The sequence below is a fragment of the Myotis nattereri genome (assembly GCF_964212035.1).
Source record: "Myotis nattereri genome assembly, chromosome: 4".
Lineage (NCBI taxonomy): Eukaryota > Metazoa > Chordata > Mammalia > Chiroptera > Vespertilionidae > Myotis > Myotis nattereri.
The window spans coordinates 68340978-68362567 of NC_138079.1; the positions used below are offsets into that span (position 1 = coordinate 68340978).

At 41.7% G+C, this 21590-nt stretch overlaps 2 protein-coding genes across 8 annotated transcripts in view; one reads left to right on the plus strand and one right to left on the minus strand.

Annotated features, from left to right (window-relative positions):
• Window positions 1-750: 750 nt before the first annotated feature.
• ATG12 (autophagy related 12) lies at window positions 751-12212 on the minus strand. 2 transcript variants are annotated; one of them, XM_081088736.1, is made up of 4 exons: window positions 11903-12212; window positions 6942-7078; window positions 2729-2791; window positions 751-1363 (listed from the first exon to the last, which is right to left on the minus strand). In XM_081088736.1, the coding sequence occupies exons 1-4, from the start codon at window positions 12063-12065 to the stop codon at window positions 1304-1306; spliced, it is 423 nt and encodes a 140-aa protein (XP_080944862.1). In that variant the 5' UTR covers window positions 12066-12212; the 3' UTR covers window positions 751-1303. The 2 variants fall into 2 exon arrangements, with proteins under 2 accessions (XP_080944862.1, XP_080944863.1); XM_081088737.1 differs by lacking the exon at window positions 2729-2791.
• Window positions 12146-21590, plus strand: part of AP3S1 (adaptor related protein complex 3 subunit sigma 1) — a 53249-nt gene continuing 43804 nt past the window's right edge. For 2 of the 6 annotated variants that reach the window (XR_013995850.1, XM_081088732.1), the window contains exon 1: window positions 12146-12606. Coding sequence is in view for 5 of the 6 variants with exons in the window: in XM_081088732.1 (XP_080944858.1) it covers window positions 12538-12606 (69 nt within the window). In the remaining variant the exon portion in view is untranslated. The remainder of the gene's footprint in view (window positions 12607-21590) is intronic. The other 4 variants (XM_081088730.1, XM_081088733.1, XM_081088731.1 and 1 more) reach the window with 3 other exon arrangements.

Genomic DNA, 21590 nt, shown 5'->3' on the forward strand with positions numbered 1-21590 from the left:
AGAAGCTTTTTATTTTGATGTAGTCCAATTTGTTTATTTTCTCCTTTGTTTCCCCTGCCCTAGGAGATGTATCAGCAAACATATTGCTACAGGAGATGTCTGTGATTTTGCGGTCTGTGGTTTCTTCTAGAATTTTTATGGTTTCAAGACTTACATTTTAAGTCTTTTAACCATTTTTTTTTTGAGTTTGTTCTTGTGTATGGTGTAAGTTGGTAGTCTAATTTCATTTTTTCGCATGTACCTAACTTTCCGAATACAACTTATTGACTAGACTGTCTTGACTCCACTATATGCTCTTGCTTCCTTTGTCAACAAATGACAAGTGCTGGTGAGGATGTAGAGAAAAGGGAACCCTAGTACACTGCTGGTGGGAATGAAGATTGGTGCAGTCATTATGGAAAACAGTATGGAATTTCCTCAAAAATTAAATATGGAACTGCCATTTGACCCAGTAATCCCACTTCTAGGAAAATAGTCTAAGAAACCTAAAAACGCAATAAAAAAGAATATATGCACTCCTATGTTCACAGCACCGCAATTTACAATAGCTAAGATCTGGAAACAACCCAAGTGCCCATCAGTAGATGAGTGGATAAAAAAAACTGTGGTACATTTATACCATGAAATACTATATAGCAGTAAAAAAGAAGGATCTCTTACCCTTTGACACACCATGGAGGGACCTGGAGAGTATTATGCTAAGCAAAATAAGTAAGTCAGAGACAGACAAGTATCACATGATCTCATTCATATGTGGAATCTAGAGAACAAAATAAATTGGTGAATAGCTCCAGAGACATAGAAGCATAGAACAAACAGTCAAGTCTCAGAGGGACGGTGGGGTGGGTAGGAAGAGATTAACCAAAGAACTTATATGCATAACCCATGGATACAGACAATAGTGTGGTGAAGACCTGTGCAGCCAAAAAGGGGTCAATGGGGAAAAAGGGGGACATCTGTAATACTTTCAACAATAAAGATAAATTAAACAAACACACAACAAACAAATATGAGGCTTTATACAATCTTAGTCTCCTTTTCAATATCCTGGAGGCATATCTGGAGCAATAGTTGTAGTACTGTATATACTCTAATGTCAATCTTTCACGATGATTCCTGTATTAATGCAAATCACATTTTTGTGGGTCAACTCTCTGGATTTTTTACATGCATAAACATGGGTCTTAGCAGATAACATGCTGAGATCATATCCACAAGTATCTTGCCATAAGTATCAAACTTTTCAGAGCTGTGTCCTTTGTGAAGATTCATTTTTAGTTATCAAGATCTTTTTCTCTGTCGTTCATCCCCATGCCTGAGATTTGCAGTAATGTAGGACCAGTTTACCATCACTGCCAAAACACTACAAAAAGAAAATAACAGCAACAAACTTAATTCTTTGATGAAAGAAAAAATGGTATACGTATCATAAATATCCTTATACACGTAGGTGTAAATTATCTACAAAGCTATTTCTTTCAAAAGATGCAAGTTGCTATTTTAACACATCAGTAATCATCCTATGTAATAAATAGGTAATATGCAAATTGACCATCACACCCTCACACAAGGGGGCCAAGCCAGCAGGGGAGGGCAGTTGGGGGTGACCAGGCCTGCAGGGGAGGGCAGTTGGGGGCAATCGGGCCAGCAGGGGAGCAGTTAGGGGCGATCAGGCTGGCAGGCAGGTGAGCGGTTGGGAGCCAGCAGTCTTGGATTGTGAGAGGACTGTCCCAGATTGGAGAGGGTGCAGGCTGGGCTGAGGGACACTCCCCCCACCAGTTTACAAATTTCGTGCACTGAGCCTCTAGTAATCTATATGTATGAGCTTAAGTGACCATTAAACTGTTCACCTGGTAGCTATGATGCTCTGACCAGTAGAGGAGGGAGCCTCATGGAATCGGCTGTGGGTTAGAGATTGTAGATGGGGCACTGTCAGCGCTGATTCTGCTTCACCTGTACCTCGGACCCAGAGAGGAGGGAGCCCAATTCCACACGGAATCAGCCATGGGTTAGGTTGCCGCTGGGCACTGTTGGCCCTGAATCTGCTTCACCCGCACCCCGGACCCAGAGAGGAGGGAGCTTGATTCTGGCGTGCGTTACCCGAGAACTGCCCACTCATAATCCGGGACACCTTGGGGGATGTCGGAGAGCTGGTTTCAGGTTGATCCCTGCAGGCCAGGCCGAGGACCCCACCAGTGCAGAATCTGTGCACCAGGCCTCTAGTACTGAATAAAAGCTGTCCTTTAAACATCATAGGCATGGATGGGCTTACATATTTTAATCTTGCCCTTTCTCTATATCTCTTAACTGTAATGTATATACTGTTTTCTACTAGCGGTGCTAATGTGTACACTATAATAATTTTTGTCATGAAACTGTTAGTATGTTGAATACAGTCATTTTTATGTAGACTTCTTTTAAATTTCTTGGAAGCAAATCTGGATTACTAATTATATAAACAATGTAAAAGAAACAAATTAGGCAAAAAAGAAGGCCTTATTTTCTGGACTTCTGTTTGTATTATTCATTCCTTAATTTTTTAATCACTGACTAATTTATTGAGGTAGTAAATGTTCAAGGTGTTAAGAGATATAACAGAAAACAATAAAGTAATATTTTTTCCTGAGAGGCAATTAAGAATAGCATCTCTTAAAATAATGATGTTAATTAATAATACTATTCACAGATGTGCATCTTTTATTAAAAAAATAAAGCAGTTATGTTTTACCTCATAGAGGGTTCCAACTTCCTGGTCAGGGGAAGGGGCAAATGACTGATTCACATAAATAAACTGCAAAAGAAAAAAAAAAAAAGGCAATTCATTTTTAATGGTATCCTGATTAATCTGTATTTTTCTGGGGTTCAATCAGCCAGCTCTTTCAAATTCTTTGTCTTCAGAATTGAAAGAAATTTCCTTAACCTCTTTTTCCTACTTCTCATAAATCAGTCAACTAATGAGATCTTTATGAAGATTAGTTCCTACCTGGAGGAATAAAACCAGATTTTTTGCTTCTAGAGCAGTGGTTCCTACTTATTAAAACTAATAATCTTTAAATGTTTTTACAAATAGCTTTTGAAGATTTATTCAAGAAATTATTAAAAGTATTACTTTTTCCAACTACTCATTTTATTTTATTTTATTTTTTTATTTTTATTTTTTTTTATATTTTATTGATTTTTGACAGAGAGGAAGGGAGAGAGATAGAGAGTCAGAAACATCGATGAGAGAGAAACATCGATCAGCTGCCTCCTGCACATCTCCCACTGGGGATGTGCCCGCAACCCAGGTACATGCCCTTGACCGGAATCGAACCTGGGACCCTTCAGTCTGCAGGCCGACGCTCTATCCACTGAGCCAAACCGGTTTCGGCCCAACTACTCATTTTAAAGACAGAATTTTTCCTAACAAAACTTCATACACAGTATAAAATCAGGAAATCTCTGAGATAGTGTGAGCATTTTTCTTGGGTAATAACATACAGTTGGATTTTTTTTTACCTTTACCACCACTGAAAACTCATAAAAGTACTGAACTCCAGGCTGGGTGCCACTACTGTAAAGTCACTTGTATCTAAATAAGATGGTAACATAATGAAACCTAATGTTCTTATAACCTTGTTCTTTAAAGGATTCATTGTTCAATGTTCCAGTTTAGTCTGTTTTCATTAAAACTCTCTAATACATGTATCCTCTGCTTTTTGAAAGTTCATGTTATGAATGACCTACATTAGTACCTGTTTTAACTGAGAAACCCTAAGAGGATTTTCACTTTTATGAAGAAAGCAAAAATAACATTCAGCATGTTTTGCAGTGAGCCATTATAGAAACGGTGAGATTAGCCCTGCCGCCAATCTCTTTCAGTGGGAACTACACTCTGCATCTTGGCAGTAAGCCAGCATAGCTTTGGACTGTGTCTGTAAGCGTCTGTGCTTTATCTCAATTTTATACATCTGTTAGCAAGATGTGACCTAAAATATCAGAATGCCTAAAAGAGCTCATAAGGGTGTTATGCTTAGCATAAAACTGGATATAATTAAGTGTATTATGGTTTGGTGGGTTATTTGAGGGGATCTTGGTATGCACAAAATTTTTTCACATAAATTAATGGTAATTACTTTTTTGTTTTATGCCATTTTGGCTTAGAAAAGATTTCATAGGAATGTTCTTCTTTTATATAGTGGGGGGAACCTGTACTTAAAAAAATTACTGCAGATACAAAAGGACAGTGTCTTAGTAGCTTTTGATAATTTTCCTTTTAGAAAATAAAACATTATTTTCAGGTAACATATCAATTTACCTTTGTCTATAGTCAAATTCTAAGACTAAAATTTCCTGGACTTAATATAGCCTTTAAAACCCAATAATATCAGAATAGTTGGTTGATCCTTTGTCTATAGTCAAATTCTAAGACTAAAGTTTCCTGGACTTAATATAGCCTTTAAAACCCAATAATATCAGACTAAACAGTTGGTTGATAGACACTATTTGGGTCACCAACTGTAATAAAAACAAATAAGGACTACATTTCTCCCTTGAGTGATTCAGTGTGGTAATTAAAAACAGAGGCTCTACTGAGACAGATCCAGGTTTAAGTTCTGGCTCTAAACACAAATACCTTTTCTCAGCTGGTTTCCTTATTTATAATACGGAAAATAATAGCACCTATACTTCTTGGAGCTGCTGGGAAACATAAAATGAGATAGCACAAGTGCCTGGTATATGTACTCAATATACATTAGTTTTAATTATTTAAAAAGTTCATGTATAAATATCAATTAATGGTTAAGGCTGAGTAATACTCTTAACAAAAACTTCATAAAGTTAGAAATCAGTGTGCATTTAAATGTGAATTTCTATAATCTATATACTGGTATTTAAAAGCCTAAGTGACCAAACAACCAAACAACTGGTTGCTATGACATGCACTGACCACCAGGGAGCAGACACTCAATGTAGGCGCTGCCCCGATGGTCAGTGTGCTCCCACAGTCAACCTCCCGCAGCCCGCCCCCCCGCTGGACGGCCAGCCAACCTCCTGCAGCCCCTCCTCCCCGGACAGCCAACCTCATGAGGCCCTCTTTCCCTGGCCAACCTTCTGGCCCCGATTGCAGGCCAGGCCGAGGGACCCCACCTGTGCATGAATTTGTGCACTGGGCCTCTAGTACAGATATAAGACTCTGTCTTTAGATCCTAGCAGTTTAACTGTGAATGAACATAGATATTTTATTCTTCTGGTACATTTTAAATGAGAAGGGCTCTTGATGACAGTTTTTAGTTCAACAAACATACACTATCTATTATGTGGTAGGAATTTCCCAAGGTGTGGAACTGTGAAGATTAATATGACTCCCATTAATAAGTTTTCAATCTACTGGAGAGGCAGACATATGCAGATAAGACTACAGATGAAAAAAGTGCATCTGACAAAGTGTGTAGTACACAACAGATGTGGCATTAATTTAATCTAGCAAAAACATCAGGGAAAGCCTTCTCTAAGAGATAATAAATAGGATTTAACTAGGTGGAAGAATAATTAGGACTTTGTAGCTAAAAGTAAGATGGTTTTAGTGTTAAGGGGATAGTAGAGTAAATGTAGCAGAACTATAAAAATTCATTACAATTTATAACAGGAGTCAGGAACTGAAAGTGACTATAATTTTTTTTAAAAAAAAGCAATTCAGCTAGTTTAAAATTCCATGGAAGTAACAATTTCAAAATGTAATCTTGCTAATAAATGCTAGAATTTGGGAAGATAGTTATTTTAGTTTTAAAGAATAATGATTTTGTTTTCAATCCTCACCAAGGATACTTTTACCATTGGTTTTTAAAGAGTGGAAAAGGGTGAGGGAGAAACATCGATGTGAGAGAGACAGATTGATTGGTTGCCTCCTGCACTGTCCCAGGGATCGAAACCTGCAACCTAGGTATATGCCCTTGACTGTAAATCAAACCTGACATCCTTCGGTCCATGGGCTGAAGCTCTAACCACTGAACAACTCTATCTAGGCAAGGTCTTCTGCTCCTGAGGTTTTAGCTCCAATATGCATGTGAATGACACTATAACCTTCTTGCCCATCTCTGACAATTAAATTCTATATGGCACTGTAATAACACAGATGCTTTTCTCACTCTGATTACAGAGGGAGATGTTCAGCTGCAAAACTCAAATATTTCCACACTTTTTCTAAACATCTTCCTTTGGAGGAATCCCAGGCTCTATATGCTATTCTTCCTCAAATTACTTCTAGTGATTGATCTATCTTATACTTACTCTTGCAACTATGTTCATTTTGTGAGAGGTACTTAAAGCCAAACTACTAGATCAGTATTAATATTGCCCAAGATGTGATCTGCCCATAAAGGTGTCTGCTATATTAATCAAAATGCAACAATATTCCAAATACAAGTAGATATTTAAATTTCTGTAGCTGAATGCCAAGTTAAAAACCAGTGTCATTTAAAATATTAATCTTTCCAACTGCTACCGTGAAGTGTTTAACATCTACTAATATGAAATAAGAGTATCTCTTAGTTCTTCCATAACATATGGCAAGGACATATTGCTTACCTTAATAGGAACACAAAGGAAACAACATTAATATCAAAACAAATTATAAAACCTAAATATTTCCGTATGTTCCCTGACAGATCTTTCTGCGTGGGCATTCAGTGACTTTTTTGAGAAAAACCACCTCAGTGGTAAAAAAAAAAAAAAAAAAATCAGTTCACATTGTAAATGTAAATCTAAAATTCATTTCACTTCAGAGTTCCCCAGAGAATCCTTCAATAAAGTACAGAAATCCCACCAACAAAAGAAATAAAAGAACATTACTGAAGTAAAAATATATGGCTCCATATGTATTTCTATATACAACAGTTATTCATTATTGCCTAGTAACCATTATAGGTAATTGAGGGAAATAGTCAGCACTGGTTTCATACCAACTGTTCTGAAGCCACAAGTTTAAGGAACTTTTTGATGAAGTCAATGAGTCCTTGGATGGTTCGGGTTCGCTCTACAGCCCACTTCTTTGTTTTCATTATAGGGGTGTCTCCCACAGCCTTTAGCAGGATATCAACTGTAAAAGGAAAAAAAAATTAACAATTACACTACAACATACAATGACTTTAGAAAAGTTAAACCTTTAATCTACACATAGTACATATGTTGGATACTGGAGGTATGTCTAAGATATACAAATGTTAGGTTGTAAGATTCTTTTTCGTCATTTTTCTCCCCCCTCTGATTCTACAGTCTCAGAAAGGACTCTCCATGAAATATAATTTTAAATTTTATTTTAATAATAATAAAATAGAAATGGTCAATAAATATGTAAAAATATATAAAATGTCGCTGGGCTGGTGTAGCTCAGTGACTGAGCGTCAACCCATGCACCAAGAGATCACTGGTTCAATTCCTGGTCAGGGCACATGCCCAGATTGCGGGCTCGATCCCCAATGGGGGGTGTGCAGGAAACAGTCGATGGATGTTGACATTTCTCTTTCATTCATGTTTCTATCTCTCTCTCCTTCTCCCTTCTGCTCTCTCTAAAACCAATAAAAATGTATTTTATGTATATATTTATGTATACACACACACACATATATATATAATGTCAGGGCTTTTTACAACCAACCAAATTAGCAAAAATTAGAATAATAATACTGTAGATGACACTACTGTTGGGAATAAAAAAATGGCACACCCTTTCTGGAGAACAATATGGTAATACATTACCAAATACTTAAGATATGCTTTGATCCAATAATCCTAATATATATCAAGAGCTAGGTGCCGTCACGACCGAACGGGCGACCAGTCACCATGAAGTGCCTCTTGGTCCTCCCCCTGACCCTGAGCCCCTCACCATGAGGCGGGGGCTGGCGGTGGGGCGGGACTGGGGACTGTTGAGCTGCGGTGGCGGGGCTGGGGCTGCTTCTGCTTCGCAGGGTGGCTGTGAGCTTAGAGGAGCAGTCACCTGGGCGGCCAGCGGTGAGCTTCACAGGGCAGCAGCAAGCTTCACGGAGCAGTCGAGGGGTGGGGGGGGGAGCCTCGCAGAGTAGTCGAGGGGCTGCGAGCACCACGGAGTGCCCTGGAGCGGGGAGCTTCACGTAGCATTGCAGGGCGGCAGAGACCATGCGACTGAGGCCAGGCTAGGCCCAGGGGCCCTAACCGCGCACGATTTCGTGCACGCTGGGTCTCTAGTACTAATAATAATAGTACTAGGAATCTAGTCTCATAAAATATGAGATGTAAAAGATGCACTTAGAAGGATTTCACCTTTGTTGAAACATTTATTTTTATAGAAAAAAAAATACCTGGCAAATCTAAATATTCAACAATGGTATTTAGAGGGGATTGGTTGAAAAATGATATTATTGTCTATAATAGAATTTATATAATTCCATAAAGAGTACACACTCTGAAGTCCCTGGGTTCCAAATCCTGGCTCTGCTACTTGCTATGTATATATTCCTGGATAAATTCTTTAATGTTTCTGTGCCACAGTTTTTCCTTTTATAAAATGAGGACAATAGCATCTACCTCATAAGGTTGTTTTGAGGATTAAATAAGTTAATACATGTAAAGCGTTTAGAACAGTATCAGCTCCTAACTCATACTTTTTGAACCTTAAGATTTTAAGTTGCCATTAAAGAAAACATGCTATAAAAGCATATTTAACAGCATGAAGAAGTTATCAAAATGTACTAATATAAAACAGCATGTATAACACCTCAATTTCATTAAAACCATCACAAACACATATTCATGTAAATGTGGAATGTGCACCAAAATGCTATTTCTCAGTAGTGACATTATAGGTGATTAATATTTGGTTTTACTGGTACTTTTTGTAACCGCCAAGTTTTCTATAATAACATTGCTAATAAAGAAACATAATAATTATTGGGGAAAAAACAACTAGGGGCCAAAAAGTTTCAATTAGAGAAAGGTTTCAATAATCCAAAATACAAACACAACCTATGAATCTGCCTCCTGAAGTTACTATACTTAAAAGGATGTGTGTGAACACGCAATACAATATACAGATGTAGTATAGAACTGTACACATGATACCTGTATTATTTTATTAATCAATTTCACCCCAATACACTCAATAAAAAGGGGAAAAAAGTCTCTATCAAAAACAACACTGAAAGCAAAATAGTGTACTGCTGCCCCCTAAAGTTAATTCTAGTATATTACATCTCTCTTGTCCCAGTCTTTGGTGTTAAAAATTGGGATCCAATGGAGTCAGAGGTTAATTTATTCAAGTTTACCCTGGGAATGAAGGCACCTGGAACACATAATGCACACTGTATTCTTCTTGAAAAAGTTTACCTTCCTTCCTCCACTTAAACTCTAGCTTCAGTTATCCAGGAAACAGAGATGAATTGAAAGATAAATGAGGGGATTTTGAGTAACTCACCTTCTATGCCCTCTTCAATCTCCTGAGGCTATCAATAACTCAGTTGCAACTGAGCATTTCAAGAAAGTGAAGGAGAAAATATTATGAGCTGTACTACTGCAGGAAAAAAGAAAAATTGGAAGGGATAGGAGCTAGAGGACACATTTATTTAAATTGTAACTACATTTTCTTTTAATTTCTAAAGGTGATTTGCTTTACAGTTCTCAATCCTAGCTATGCATTAGGAGCAACGGGGGGAACAAATTTAATTTACAAGAATACAGAATGTTTGGAAGCAGGGTCTTGGCACAGGTATGTTCTAAAGCTCCCTGAGGTGGTCCTAATGTGAGGCCAGGACCAACAACCCCGGTTTGCTGCAACAATCTTTGTTCTTCTGTAGATTAAACCAGAAGTGAAGCATATGCAACAGCTAAGCTTCTTTCCTCAGAAGAGGTCCTCAAAAAAGGATGACAATGTCAGGGTAGAAATCCAATAGCTAGAAACTAAGTTTTATAACATCAAAGAGGCAAACTCAAATGCTCATGGGAGCCAGAAAAAGAACCAATTTTTAAATGACGGCTTAAAAAATATATATATATATATTTTGGAACCAAGAGACCATGCCATATAACCCCAGGCTGTATCCCTGTTGCAGGTCACTCATCTTTAGCCACTGTTTTTGCAAAGCTATCCTCAGGGAGTAGTAGTACACTTTTGACTGAGACTGTTAGAGCTTCAAACAAGCCCTTTGAAAGTCTGTTCCTGCTTATTTTTTTTTTATTTTTTTTATTTTATTTTTTTAATATATTTTATTGATTTTTTACAGAGAGGAAGGGAGAGAGATAGAGAGTTAGAAACATCGATCAGCTGCCTCCTGCACATTCCCCACTGGGGATATGCCCGCAACCCAGGTACATGCCCTTGACCGGAATCGAACCCGGGACCCTTCAGTCCGCAGGCCGACGCTCTATCCACTGAGCCAAACCGGTTTCAGCTGTTCCTGCTTATAATAAAAATGGAAGAAAAAGAGGAACAAAACTCGGTAAAACTCATGGAATTCTTCTCAAGAAAGATTCTAGTGGTTATCTATAAAAATAATCAAAGGTTTGTTTCTCCAGATCCCAAATCCAATCCACTTGTCTTCATTCCCTTTGCCACTGCCGCATTCCAGCCACCACTCACTTGGATGACTGCAGAACCTTCCTACTCGTCCCTCTGCCTGTCCTATTCCTTCAACAATCTGCATCCAAAGTGAGCTTTCAAACTGTAAACCTGGGGACTTCGTTCCTCGGTTTAAAATGCATCGGTGCGGCTGCACTGTCCTTGGGCAAGAATTTCATCTTTTCCCAAGTCTGATCAGGACTATGCTAAAAACATTTCATGAAAGCCTCAGCGTCATCGTATTTTTAGTCACAGCTCCCTCACTAAAATCCAGTGGATACCTTCATTTAACACACAGGTGACTTCATTCTCTGTCTTCCATGTGGGTACGAGCTCAAACCTCATGTTTCAGGGACACCGGGTAGCAGCCGTGGACAAACTACGGCCCGTTTGAAATGAATAAAACTATTGGAAAAAAAATTAAAAAAAGGTTTGTTTCTCCAGTAGTGCGTCATGTGGGGACAAGAAGAGATTCCCCCCAAATGGAGAAGCAGGCTAACTTGGGCCCCCGGGGAGCAGGGCCGGAGGAAACAGCTACCTCCCGCGGCAGAAGAAAATGACGTTCGACTCCGGGCTGTGAGGTCACTGAGCAGAAACCCTGCCAATACCTGGGCTAAGCCTCCGGACTGGCAAAACGTGTCTGCGGCCCCGGGCCGACCTTTCTGCATTATAGGTGCCGACTTGCTGCTTTTTCTCATAAGCTACTCTACACAGAGTGCTGCTCCAGGGCAAGCCAACTTAGGAATGTCTGGATTTTACCATGGCAAACGAATTCTCAAGCGATGACGGGGTGGATGACAGCTAGTTCACACAATGACATGACTCACAAGGGTTCCAAAATGGCTTGTGTGTTTTTTAGAAAGGCGATGCCTGTGCCTTTAGTATTCCTTTAAACATTCTTCATTTTGGGTAAAATTTCAGTTTTTTGGTTCAAGAAGTGAATTCACACGCAATTTGGTATTTTAAACAAAACAAACCCCTGCGAACTAACTAGTTGGAAGGCGTGAACTAGCCCTATCATCTTCAATCATTATTCTATTTAGCTACCGGGCTAAGTACCTGGAGCTCCCGAGATCCCCCTCCGCTCCCACCTTGAGAAAGTCTGAGGTCAGGCCAGGGCCGCACCACACGGCCAAGCGTCCAGCAACGGCCTCTGGCAAGGCCCTCCACAGGAAGGTCTTCAAAGCCGAGACGCACAGGTCCCTTCCTAACCGTTAAAAACCACGCCGGGCACGGGCCTTCCTCTCAATGTTGCTTCTTCATTGGCCGCCATCCCCAGTGGGAAGCGACCTACACCTCCCGCCTCTGCCCAGAAACCACTCTCCAAATTACTTTTTTTCTTGGTGTCGCCGGCAGGTTCCTCCGTTCCCGGGGAGACTGCGGCGGAAGAAGGGGGCTCCGGCGTGGCTGTTCCTGGGGAGACGTCCGCAGGGCCTTCGCCGTCCGCCGCACCCGAAGGAGGGAGCGGGAGCACGGCCTCCGGCTGCTCAGCCATCTTGTTCGGGGGGAGGCGAGATAGGAAGTGGGGGCTCAGCGTGCAGTGGGCGGGCTTTGCGCCAGGAAGTCGTCAGGCTGGCGACGGCGAAAGGGGACCCAACTCTGCAGTGAGAGCTGGGGTTGCCGGCTACCTTCTATGTCGAGCCTGTCGTAGAAGCCTGCCCATTAATACCGCGACTGCTGTTTTTCCACAGCTACCGCCTCGGGTAGGGGACGACGGTCTGCGTCGCCACAGACCCCGGAGCGCGCAGGAGCCCCTCCGGCCAGTGGGCGTGGCCTGGAGTGTTTCCGCTTCCCTCCGCCCCGGCCCCGCCCACTCCCGCCCAGGGCCCGCCCCGCGGCTCGGGGGCGCGCGCGCGCGTGCGGGAGGGGGCGGGTTGGGAAGGATCGCCGGCGAGATCCCGAGGCGAGGCTCGCGCGCCCGCCCCCGCCCTGGCCCCCAGCGCCCACCCGGTCCGCCCGGCTCAGCCATGATCAAGGCGATCCTCATCTTCAACAACCACGGGAAGCCGCGGCTCTCCAAGTTCTACCAGCCGTACGTGAGTATCCCGCCGCCGCCGATGCGGGCGAGGGGGAGTTGTGGGCTGCAGGCAGCGCCCTCAGGGCGACTCCCTCAGGCACGCGCGGCCCTTCTCGCGCCCCGGCTGCCTCCAGCTCCCGGGTGGTCAGCCTCCCTCCCGGTGGGTGTGAGCGGGTGCCCACCTCCCGCCGCGCTCGCATCCTCCGACGTGGCTCTGCCTGGGTGGCTCCTCCGCCCGTCTGTTGCCTGAGTGGTTCCCGGCGGCGCGGGCGAGGCCCGGGAGACTTCCCGGCGCGGGCCCTCGCGGGTCGGGGCTGCAGCCCACCTGCGCCCGCGAGCCCACCTGCGCGCCTGTCTCCCCGACACCCGCGCCAGCCTGCGAGGAAGACGGCGGAGCTCGCTGGTCTCGCAGCCCCACCTGCCCGACTCCCAGCCTTTCCTGGGGGACTTCTTTCTCCTCCGTGGACAGGCGGGCTGGGGCTTTCCTCTCACCCTGCAGAACTTAGCTTCCTGCGCGCTGGGAACCGCACGCTTTGGGCAGTCTCTCTCCTCTCTCCCCTCTATGTGGTGATACGTGGTCCACTGCCCAGTTTGACTTCCACGTGTCTCTTTGTTAAAGAAAAAAAGATAAGTGAGGAACTAACACTTTCATGGGGCTTTTCTCTTAGTGGCTGCAAATTGTTTAATTATTATTTAAATTAATTATTATTGACGTTTGTGGGTGACCGGCCAGACCTGTGATTCTGTACTTGGAGGTCAGGATTTTAGCTGCTGGTTTGGTGTCTCTCTAATTTGTAAGAGAATTTGTCCTCATTTATAGTTTTTCCTCCACTTATGAAGAAGAGTAATGTTTATAAAAACGCTTTTAGAAGTGTAAATATTGTTTAAAAATGCAGGAGATCTTAAGGTAGGAAAGATACTAGTAAGTAATTTAGTAACGATGGAGGGAGGGTTCAGTGCCCATCTGAGGGCAAAATTCGCTGTTTAGATAAAACACAAAGTTGGGCTTTCATCGGTATGGTTTATGTAAAGATATAAATATTGTGCAGTATTGGGGCTGTTTGCTTATAGCCAGAAATGAACCTTCAGTTAAATATTTAAATTGAGCCAAGGCTAACACTTTTATGCAGGTTAGTCCCAGATAGAAATCATTCCTGCCATTAGAAATTAAATGTGAAAATGTCACTTTGCCTAAAATGATAATGCAGTCTGTGGAGGTGTTAGTTGACGTGAGAAATCTTGAGCTTATTCCTCATTTCCTTAGTTTTGCTGTTGCTAGCGATAAAGAATATTTTCTACTACTGTGTGGCTTGAGTATAATGCAACTTAAATGCTAATGCTTTATTTAAGAATTCTACATCATTCCTTGATCCAGGATAAAATTCTAGTTGATCCTTCTGGGTTTAAAAAACATGACTTTAACTTTACAGTGTTACCCATTTGCCTAAAATATAGTACTAGTCTTTATTGAAGGAACTTTCTCTTAACCATTTTGCTTGTGCCATTCATTCACAGTATAAAAAAAGTATGTTCCAGCGATGAAAGAGAATTCAAACATTTGTTTTTTCATGTCTACACTTAGTAATTAAGCAATATTAAAAGTAGGTTTCTTGCCTAATCCACAATATCAGTGTAACCGTTCTTGCAGTTTATAATTTAACCATCTACAGAAAAATGAATTTCATTTGGAAATGCAGGAATACATCTTTCTCTTGTCTAGCAATGGGAATAGAATATGTTTTACCTTTAACCCAGGAGGTCGCAGTGAGGATTAATGTGGGAAGAGGAGGTTCTGGCAGCAGTGACAGCTATGGTGTCATTTGGCCATTGGGTAAATGACAGTGTTCTTGGGGTCAGGGGGCCGAGAGGTGTATAAAGAAGGATCTAGTGGTCACTGGCCATGTAGAAGTAGGGATGCCAGAGCTGTTTTTGTGTATTAGTCTTTTATAAATTGAGTTTTGCCAACTGTATTTTTGTCATTCAGAAAATAATGGAAGGTTATTTATTTGTTTATATATTTGCTTCCTTCACTAGACCATAACCTATTTGAGGGCAGAAATCTTTTTCACTCATTTATTTCAGTCAGTTTGTTAACAAATTTTTATTTTATGCCTACCAAGTGCAGGCAGTGTTTTAAAATCTGAAGATGAACAAACATAACTTCTATTCTTTCTGGGGTTGGAGATACACAAAACTAATAAGTAGTTATTAGTGATGTGGAAAAAATAAAGCAGGACAGGGTGACAGGGAGTGCAAGGATGATAATTTAAAATAGGATAGGCAGGCCCTGGCCTGTGTAGCTCAGTTGGTTGGGCAGTATTCCCGTGCACCTACAGGTTGCTGGTTCAATTCCTGGGCAGGGCACAAACCCAGGTTTCAGGCTCAATTCCCAGGAGATGGCGTGAGGAGGCAGTCGATTGATGTTATACACTCACATTGATGTTTTTCTCTTCTTCCTTCCTCCCGCTCTAAAAATCAATGAACTATTTAAAAAGAAAAAAAAAATAGGGTAGGCAGGTAAGTTCTCACTGAGAAGGAGACATTTGGGCAAAGACTTGAAGGAGGTAAGAAAGCCCGCTTGCGGATATCTGGGGAAAGATCATTCCAAGCCGAGGAAGCAGGAGATGCAATGGCCCTGAAAAGGCAATGCCTATTTGAAGCACCTGCCTAAATGTTAAAGAATACCAGGAAACCTGGCATGGCAAGAGCAGAATGTGTACCAATAAGGGAGGAGTAGTTGGAAATGGGTGTATTTGTATAGGGCAGGGGTGGGCAAACTTTTTGACTCGAGGGCCACAATGGGTTCTTAAACTGGACCGGAGGGCTGGAACAAAAGCATGGATGGAGTGTTTGTGTGAACTAATATAAATTCAAAGTAAACATCATTACATAAAAGGGTACGGTCTTTTTTTTTTTTTTTTTTTTTTAGTTTTAGTTTTATTCATTTCAAACGGGCTCAGCCAGCGGGCCGTAGTATGCCCACGGCTGGTATAAGGAGTCAGAGTTTATTCTATCCTCACTGCTTGAAATATTCTTTTCTTCCATTGCCAATTGTCTAGATTCAACCCTTTGTTCCAGGCCTAACTCAGATATCACTTAACCATTCCCTGAAGCCTCTTTGTTCTTAGGATTTTACATTATATTTATTTCAGTCTAATATTCTGTTTCTCAGCCTAGAATTCCTTTGGGGCATTCTATAGATTCCCTGAGGCAGGTTTTAGATTTATTTGTGTCACCCTCAGCAATCAATAATGAGTCTTGAATATACTAGTAGAGACCTCTCAATAAATCTTTGCTAAATGTTTCCTAGTTTGGGATAGAGTTTGGGTTAAAAGTGACCTCCTAAATTTCCTTCCAGTTCTTAAAATTTAGTCCTTCATTGATGAGAGGCTCCCAAAATCCATGCCTTTACAACAAAAGTAGTGATGGAATAGCTGTTACATCAACTGTTTCTGTTTTAAGTTGAAAGAAATTTCTAAGAAGTGCACATCCAATAAGATTGACAGTTTGTGTTTAGTTTATTAAGCAATATTTAGGGGTGTGGTGGGTTAACAGTTTCATATCCTGATAGAGTACTGAGATTTGAATTCAGTAATAATGGTTTAACACTGAGCAATTTGAAAAGTACTTAACAACCCACTTCCCCTACTGCATTGGATTTTCATTCCTCACTTTTCCTCTCAGATAACAATTTATATGTTCATCTTTACCCTTTAATAGTGCAGATTTCCATTTCCTGCTGTAATAAATTTTTAGATTTGATTGTGCCTCCAAGCTGCTATTATGTGTGAGACACATGGAGTCACATGCATATTTGGCTAAACTGAAGTTTTTGGTTCATTCTGCAAGAGTCAGACATTAAGAAGTCAAGGGTAGACTCAGAATAAATTCTCTTTTGTTTTTGCCTTCTATATCCTTAAGCTATGACTGTACAAGTTCAAATGTTTTTAGTCTTTTAATATTTGCCTGGCAATAGTTGTGTGTTACTATAAATGACTAATGAGACTAATATTTCTTAAAGCAGATATATTTTTACATAGCCATCAGTCAAGAAAAAAAAAAACACCTGTTTATGGTTCCTGTGTTTTTAATGAACCATGGTATATCCTTCGGTGAATCACTTTAATAAAGTAAAAAATGTTTTCCTTTTATATGAATTATCTTAGTTATTTCCACAGATTTAAAAGATTTTATATGTAGCCCTGGCTGGGTGGCTCAGTTGGTTGGAGAGTCATCCAGTACACCAAAAGGTTGTTGGTTCAATTCCTGATCAGGGCACATACCTAGGTTTCTGGACTCTCTCTATCTCTCTCTCTTCCTCCCTCCATGACTCCCTTTCTCTCTCAAATTAATAAAAACATATCCTTGGGTAAGGATTAAAAAAAAAAGATTGTGTATGTTTGCATATGTATACTCATGATCAAGCTTACATACACATACGCAAGTACAAACAGGAAAGTTTTCAAATGGTTACATATACAAGTTGCCTCAATTTTCATATAAACTGTATCTGATTATTCAGTTGTTTGGCAACCATATGCAGATCCTAGAAGGAACTCTAAGATTGTTCTTTTCATTTTTGAGTTTATTTACATAACAGATATAAAGTATTGAAAGTATGTATAACTTTTTCTTTTAAAAAATCTTTAAGAAAGATGCGTCCGTTTTTACTGATGTCTTTTTTAGTGGCTGTTAAGACAGTGTTTCAGATGGGATGGTTAAAATTATTTTTATGATCAAGATAGAATTGTCAGCAATTCTAAGTATTAATTAAGGTGTTAACACATATTATATATTTTTATTATAATCTTTTTTAGTAGAAACAGACATACAGATACAGAGGGGAAGGAATTGAGCCCGAAACCTGAGCAGGTGCCCTGACCTGGAAACAAACCGGCAACCTTTGTATGACCCAACCAGCTGAGTCACACTGGCCAAGGCAACACATATTATATAAACACATAGTATTTGAGCTGCTTTATTAAGAAGATAATCCCAAGTGATTTGGTTTCTTTTCACATTAGTTAGGATGCTTTTGGATACATAAATTGAGTTTTATGTAGTCTGACTCAAATTTTGCTTTAAAAGAACTGTTAGTATACATAATAGGAAGTGCAGAGTAATAGACAGATTCCACAATTACTTGATTTAGCAAATCAGTGACTTCATTATAGATCCAATTTCTTACTCTGTCTTGCTCTTCACAAAGTTGATATCCAAAAACTGATTTCCTCCTTGAAGTCAGTGGTAATCAATTCAGTCCATAAGGAGTGATGGTTCCTGCAGTGCTAGAATATATCTTTCCCTTCAGTCTGGTTAGTCCTACCCAAGACCAATAATAGCTTACACTAATCAGGATCTACCCTTGGAACTGAGGATGAGGATGGAAGCATGAATAAAATTGGTGTCGCCCTGACCAGTTTGGCTCAGTGGCTAGAGCGTCGGCCTGTGGACTGAGGAGTCCCAGGTTCGATTCCACCTTGGTTGTGGGCACATCCCCGGTGGGGGTTGTGCAGGAGGCAGCTGATGGATGTTTCTCTCTCATGGATGTTTCTAACTCTCTATCCCTCTCTGTAAAAAATCAATAAAATATGTTTAAAAAAATAAAATTGGTATTATGTTGGAAAGGTGAAAGAGAAGAATGGACGTTGGGTATGCAAACAGGTGTCCACTATTCTCGCTGTATTAGCTCATGTTATTTCTTTTGAATAAATATTAATGTTTTCTTCTCTGTAATTTTAGATTGCTTCTGAGGTTGTTAATATCAGGAATGGTCCTTGAAATTTGTGATTCTGAACATGTCACACAAAATATCTTAGTTCGAGGTATTCTTATATCAAAGGATCATTGAAAATTTCCATTCTAATATGATCACAGTTTTTATAGGTAGTATGCTTGAAGACTTCCTTTTAAAAAAATTAAGATTAAACCTATCGAAAATTAAAGGAAGAATTAAAATACTTAAAATTACAGTGATTCTTGGCTTTAGGGGGAGGATTATAAATTGGGCAATGGGATAGGTCATTCCTTGGACTTTATAAACAGAGAAAGGCCTTGTTTAGGGTGTTTATATTTATACTAGAGGCCCGGTGCACAAAAATTTGTGCACTGGGGGGGGGTGTCCCTCAGCGCGGCCTGTGCCCTCTCACAGTCTGGGACCCCTCGGGAGATAACGACCTGCTGGCTTAGGCCTGCTCCCTGGTGGCAGAGGGCAGGCCCAATCCCTAGGTGCAGCCCCTGGTCGGGCTCAGAGCAGGGCCGATTGGGGAGTTGGGGCGCCGCCCTGTCATGCACAGAGCAGGGAGATTGGGAGGTTGTGATGCCACCCTCAGTCACGCTCAGGGTAGGGCCAATTGGGGGGTTGGGGCACCGTCCCCTGTCACACTCAAGGCAGGGTCAATGGGGAGGTTGCGGCGCCACCCCCTGTCACGCACAGAGCAGGGCCAATCAAGGGGTTGGGGCGCTGCCCCCGTCACACACAGAACAGGGCCATCAGGGGGTTGGGGCACCACCCTCTATCACCCACAGAGCAGGGCCGATCAGGGAGTTGGGGCGCTGCCCTCTATCACCCACAGAGCAGGGCTGATCAGGGGGTTGGGGCGCCGCCACTGTCACACTCAGGGCAGGGCCGATGGGGAGGTTATGGCTCTACCCCATCACACACAGAGCAGGGCCCGGGGGGGGGGGGGGTTGGGGAGCTCCCCCCATCAGGCACAGAGCATGGCTGCTCAGGGGGTTGGGGCCCCGCCCCCTGTCACACACAGAGCCACAGGGCGATCAGGGGGTTTGGGCGCTGCCCCCTGTCACGCTGATCCCGGTGCTGGGAGGCATATTACCCTTTTACTATATAGGGTAGAGGCCTGGTGCATGGGTGGGGCCGGCTGGTTTGCCCTGACGGGTGTCCTGGATCAGGGTGGGGGTCCCCACTGGGGTGCCTGGCCAGTCTGGGTGAGGGGCTGAGGGCTGTTTTCAGGCTGGGAGTGACTGAAGTTCCCAACCGCTCCTTTTTCTCTTTTTTTCTTTTTTATTCTGGGCCAGCTTTACCTTGAGGCTTGGCTCCAGCTCTTAGGCCTCCGCAGCTGAAAGTAGGTTTCTGGCCTTTGCTTACAATGTTGCGAATCTGCTGGCTGAAGTCTGGCGGTATTTGTTACAATGTTTCTTAAACTGCCCGCTCAGAGGCCTGCAGCAGCAGGCGGGGAACGTTGGTTTCCTCCAACTATGATCCTCCGTCACTGAGGCAAGCAAGCCTCATGTTAGTTTCAAGCTGCCTGGCTGCCGGCCGCCATCTTGGCTGACAGTTAATTTGCATATCTCGCTGATTAGCCAATGAAAAGGGTAGCGGTCGTATGCCAATTACCATGTTTCTCTTTTATTAGTGTAGATTTCTTTAGCAAAGTTGTTGATTGTTAAAGTATTTATTGTTTTAAGTTTTTATTGAATTTATTGGCTAATAAAATTATATAGGTTTCAAGTGTACAATTCTATAATTCATCATCTGTATATTGTACTGTTGTGTTCTCCATCCCAAGTCAGGTCTCCTTCCATGAGCATTTGTTTTATTTTTTAAATGTATTCTTTTTTGTGATAATGTAGAAAATATTGAAGTATTAAGATCTGAAAGGTCATCCTTGATTTCATTTCTACAGATAGCTATTAACATTTAGTTATATTTTCTCCACTCTTTAGATTTCCTTTCAGAATGTCCTAATGAAGAGTATATACTTTTTAGACATTAGTATCACAAAATGAATGCATCAAAGCTATTGCTGGATTTATTAAAAATTTGTGGCTTTAAGATAACCAGATTTGTTAATGTCTGGGTACTCTATTGTTAGAATCTTTAAAAATACTTTAATATAGCCCTAGCCGGTTTGGCTCAGTGGATAGAGCATCAGCCTGTGGACTGAAGGGTCCCAGGTTCGATTCTGGTCAAGGGCACATGCCCAGGTTGCTAGCTCAATCCCAAGTAGGGGGGTGTGCAGGAGGCAGCTAATCAATGATTCTTTCTCATCATTGATATTTCTATATCTCCTCCCTTCTTCTCTGAAATCAGTAAAAATATTTTTTTAAGAAATAACTTTAAATAATACTTCAATAAATGTTAATAGCACTTTAATAATTTGCTTTTTTTTGTATCTGTGTATATCTTTCTTTTTTACAAAACTGAACTCATATATGTAAACTGAGTGTATTAGGGCCCTACCCTTTTCTGATCCTGAAGGGAAGTATTTGCTAATTTTTGTTGGAAAGTAAGAATTTATTCTTGTCTTTAGCACTTGTAGTTGTCTTTGTACATGTGGGTTATGGAATTCTTATCTGCTGCTGATAAGCCAAGGTGATTCTGAGTTGTAGACCAAAGAGGAACCAGTCCCTTTCAAGCATATCTATATATATAAAAGCGTAAGTGACCGGAATGACTGGAACGACCAGTTGCTATGATGTGCACTGACCACCAGGGGGCAGATGCTCAAGCAGGAGCTGCCCCTTGGTGGTCAGTGCGCTCCCACAGCCAATCTCCCATAGCCGACCAACCTCCCCTGGTCCCTCCCTGTGGCTGGCCAACCTCCCATGGTCCCTCCCCCGCACCGGCAGGCCCTGGCCAGCAGCTGGCAGGAAGGCCCAGGCCAGTAGCCAGCAGGAAGGTCCCGGTTGGCAGCCGGCAACAGGCAGGAAGGCTCTGGATGGCAGCTGGAAGGCCCTGATCGGCCTTGATTGTGGGCCAGGCCTAAGGACCCACCCATGCACCAATTTCTTGCACAGGGCCTCTAATTGTTATATAAAACTCACATTTCTTGCCTATTCTGCCCGTTCAGCCTTCCCCTTACCAAATCCTTTGACTGCGGGAAGAATAAAAGACATCATTCTATTTAATAGAGTATTAAGTTCTTAAGACTCCCAAGGAGGCACTTATGGACAGTCTCTTAAGAAGAGAAGTGGTCTTGTTGCATATTACCTGACCTGAGCATTACACTCCCTTTTCTCTTTTCATATTTTTTCAACAAA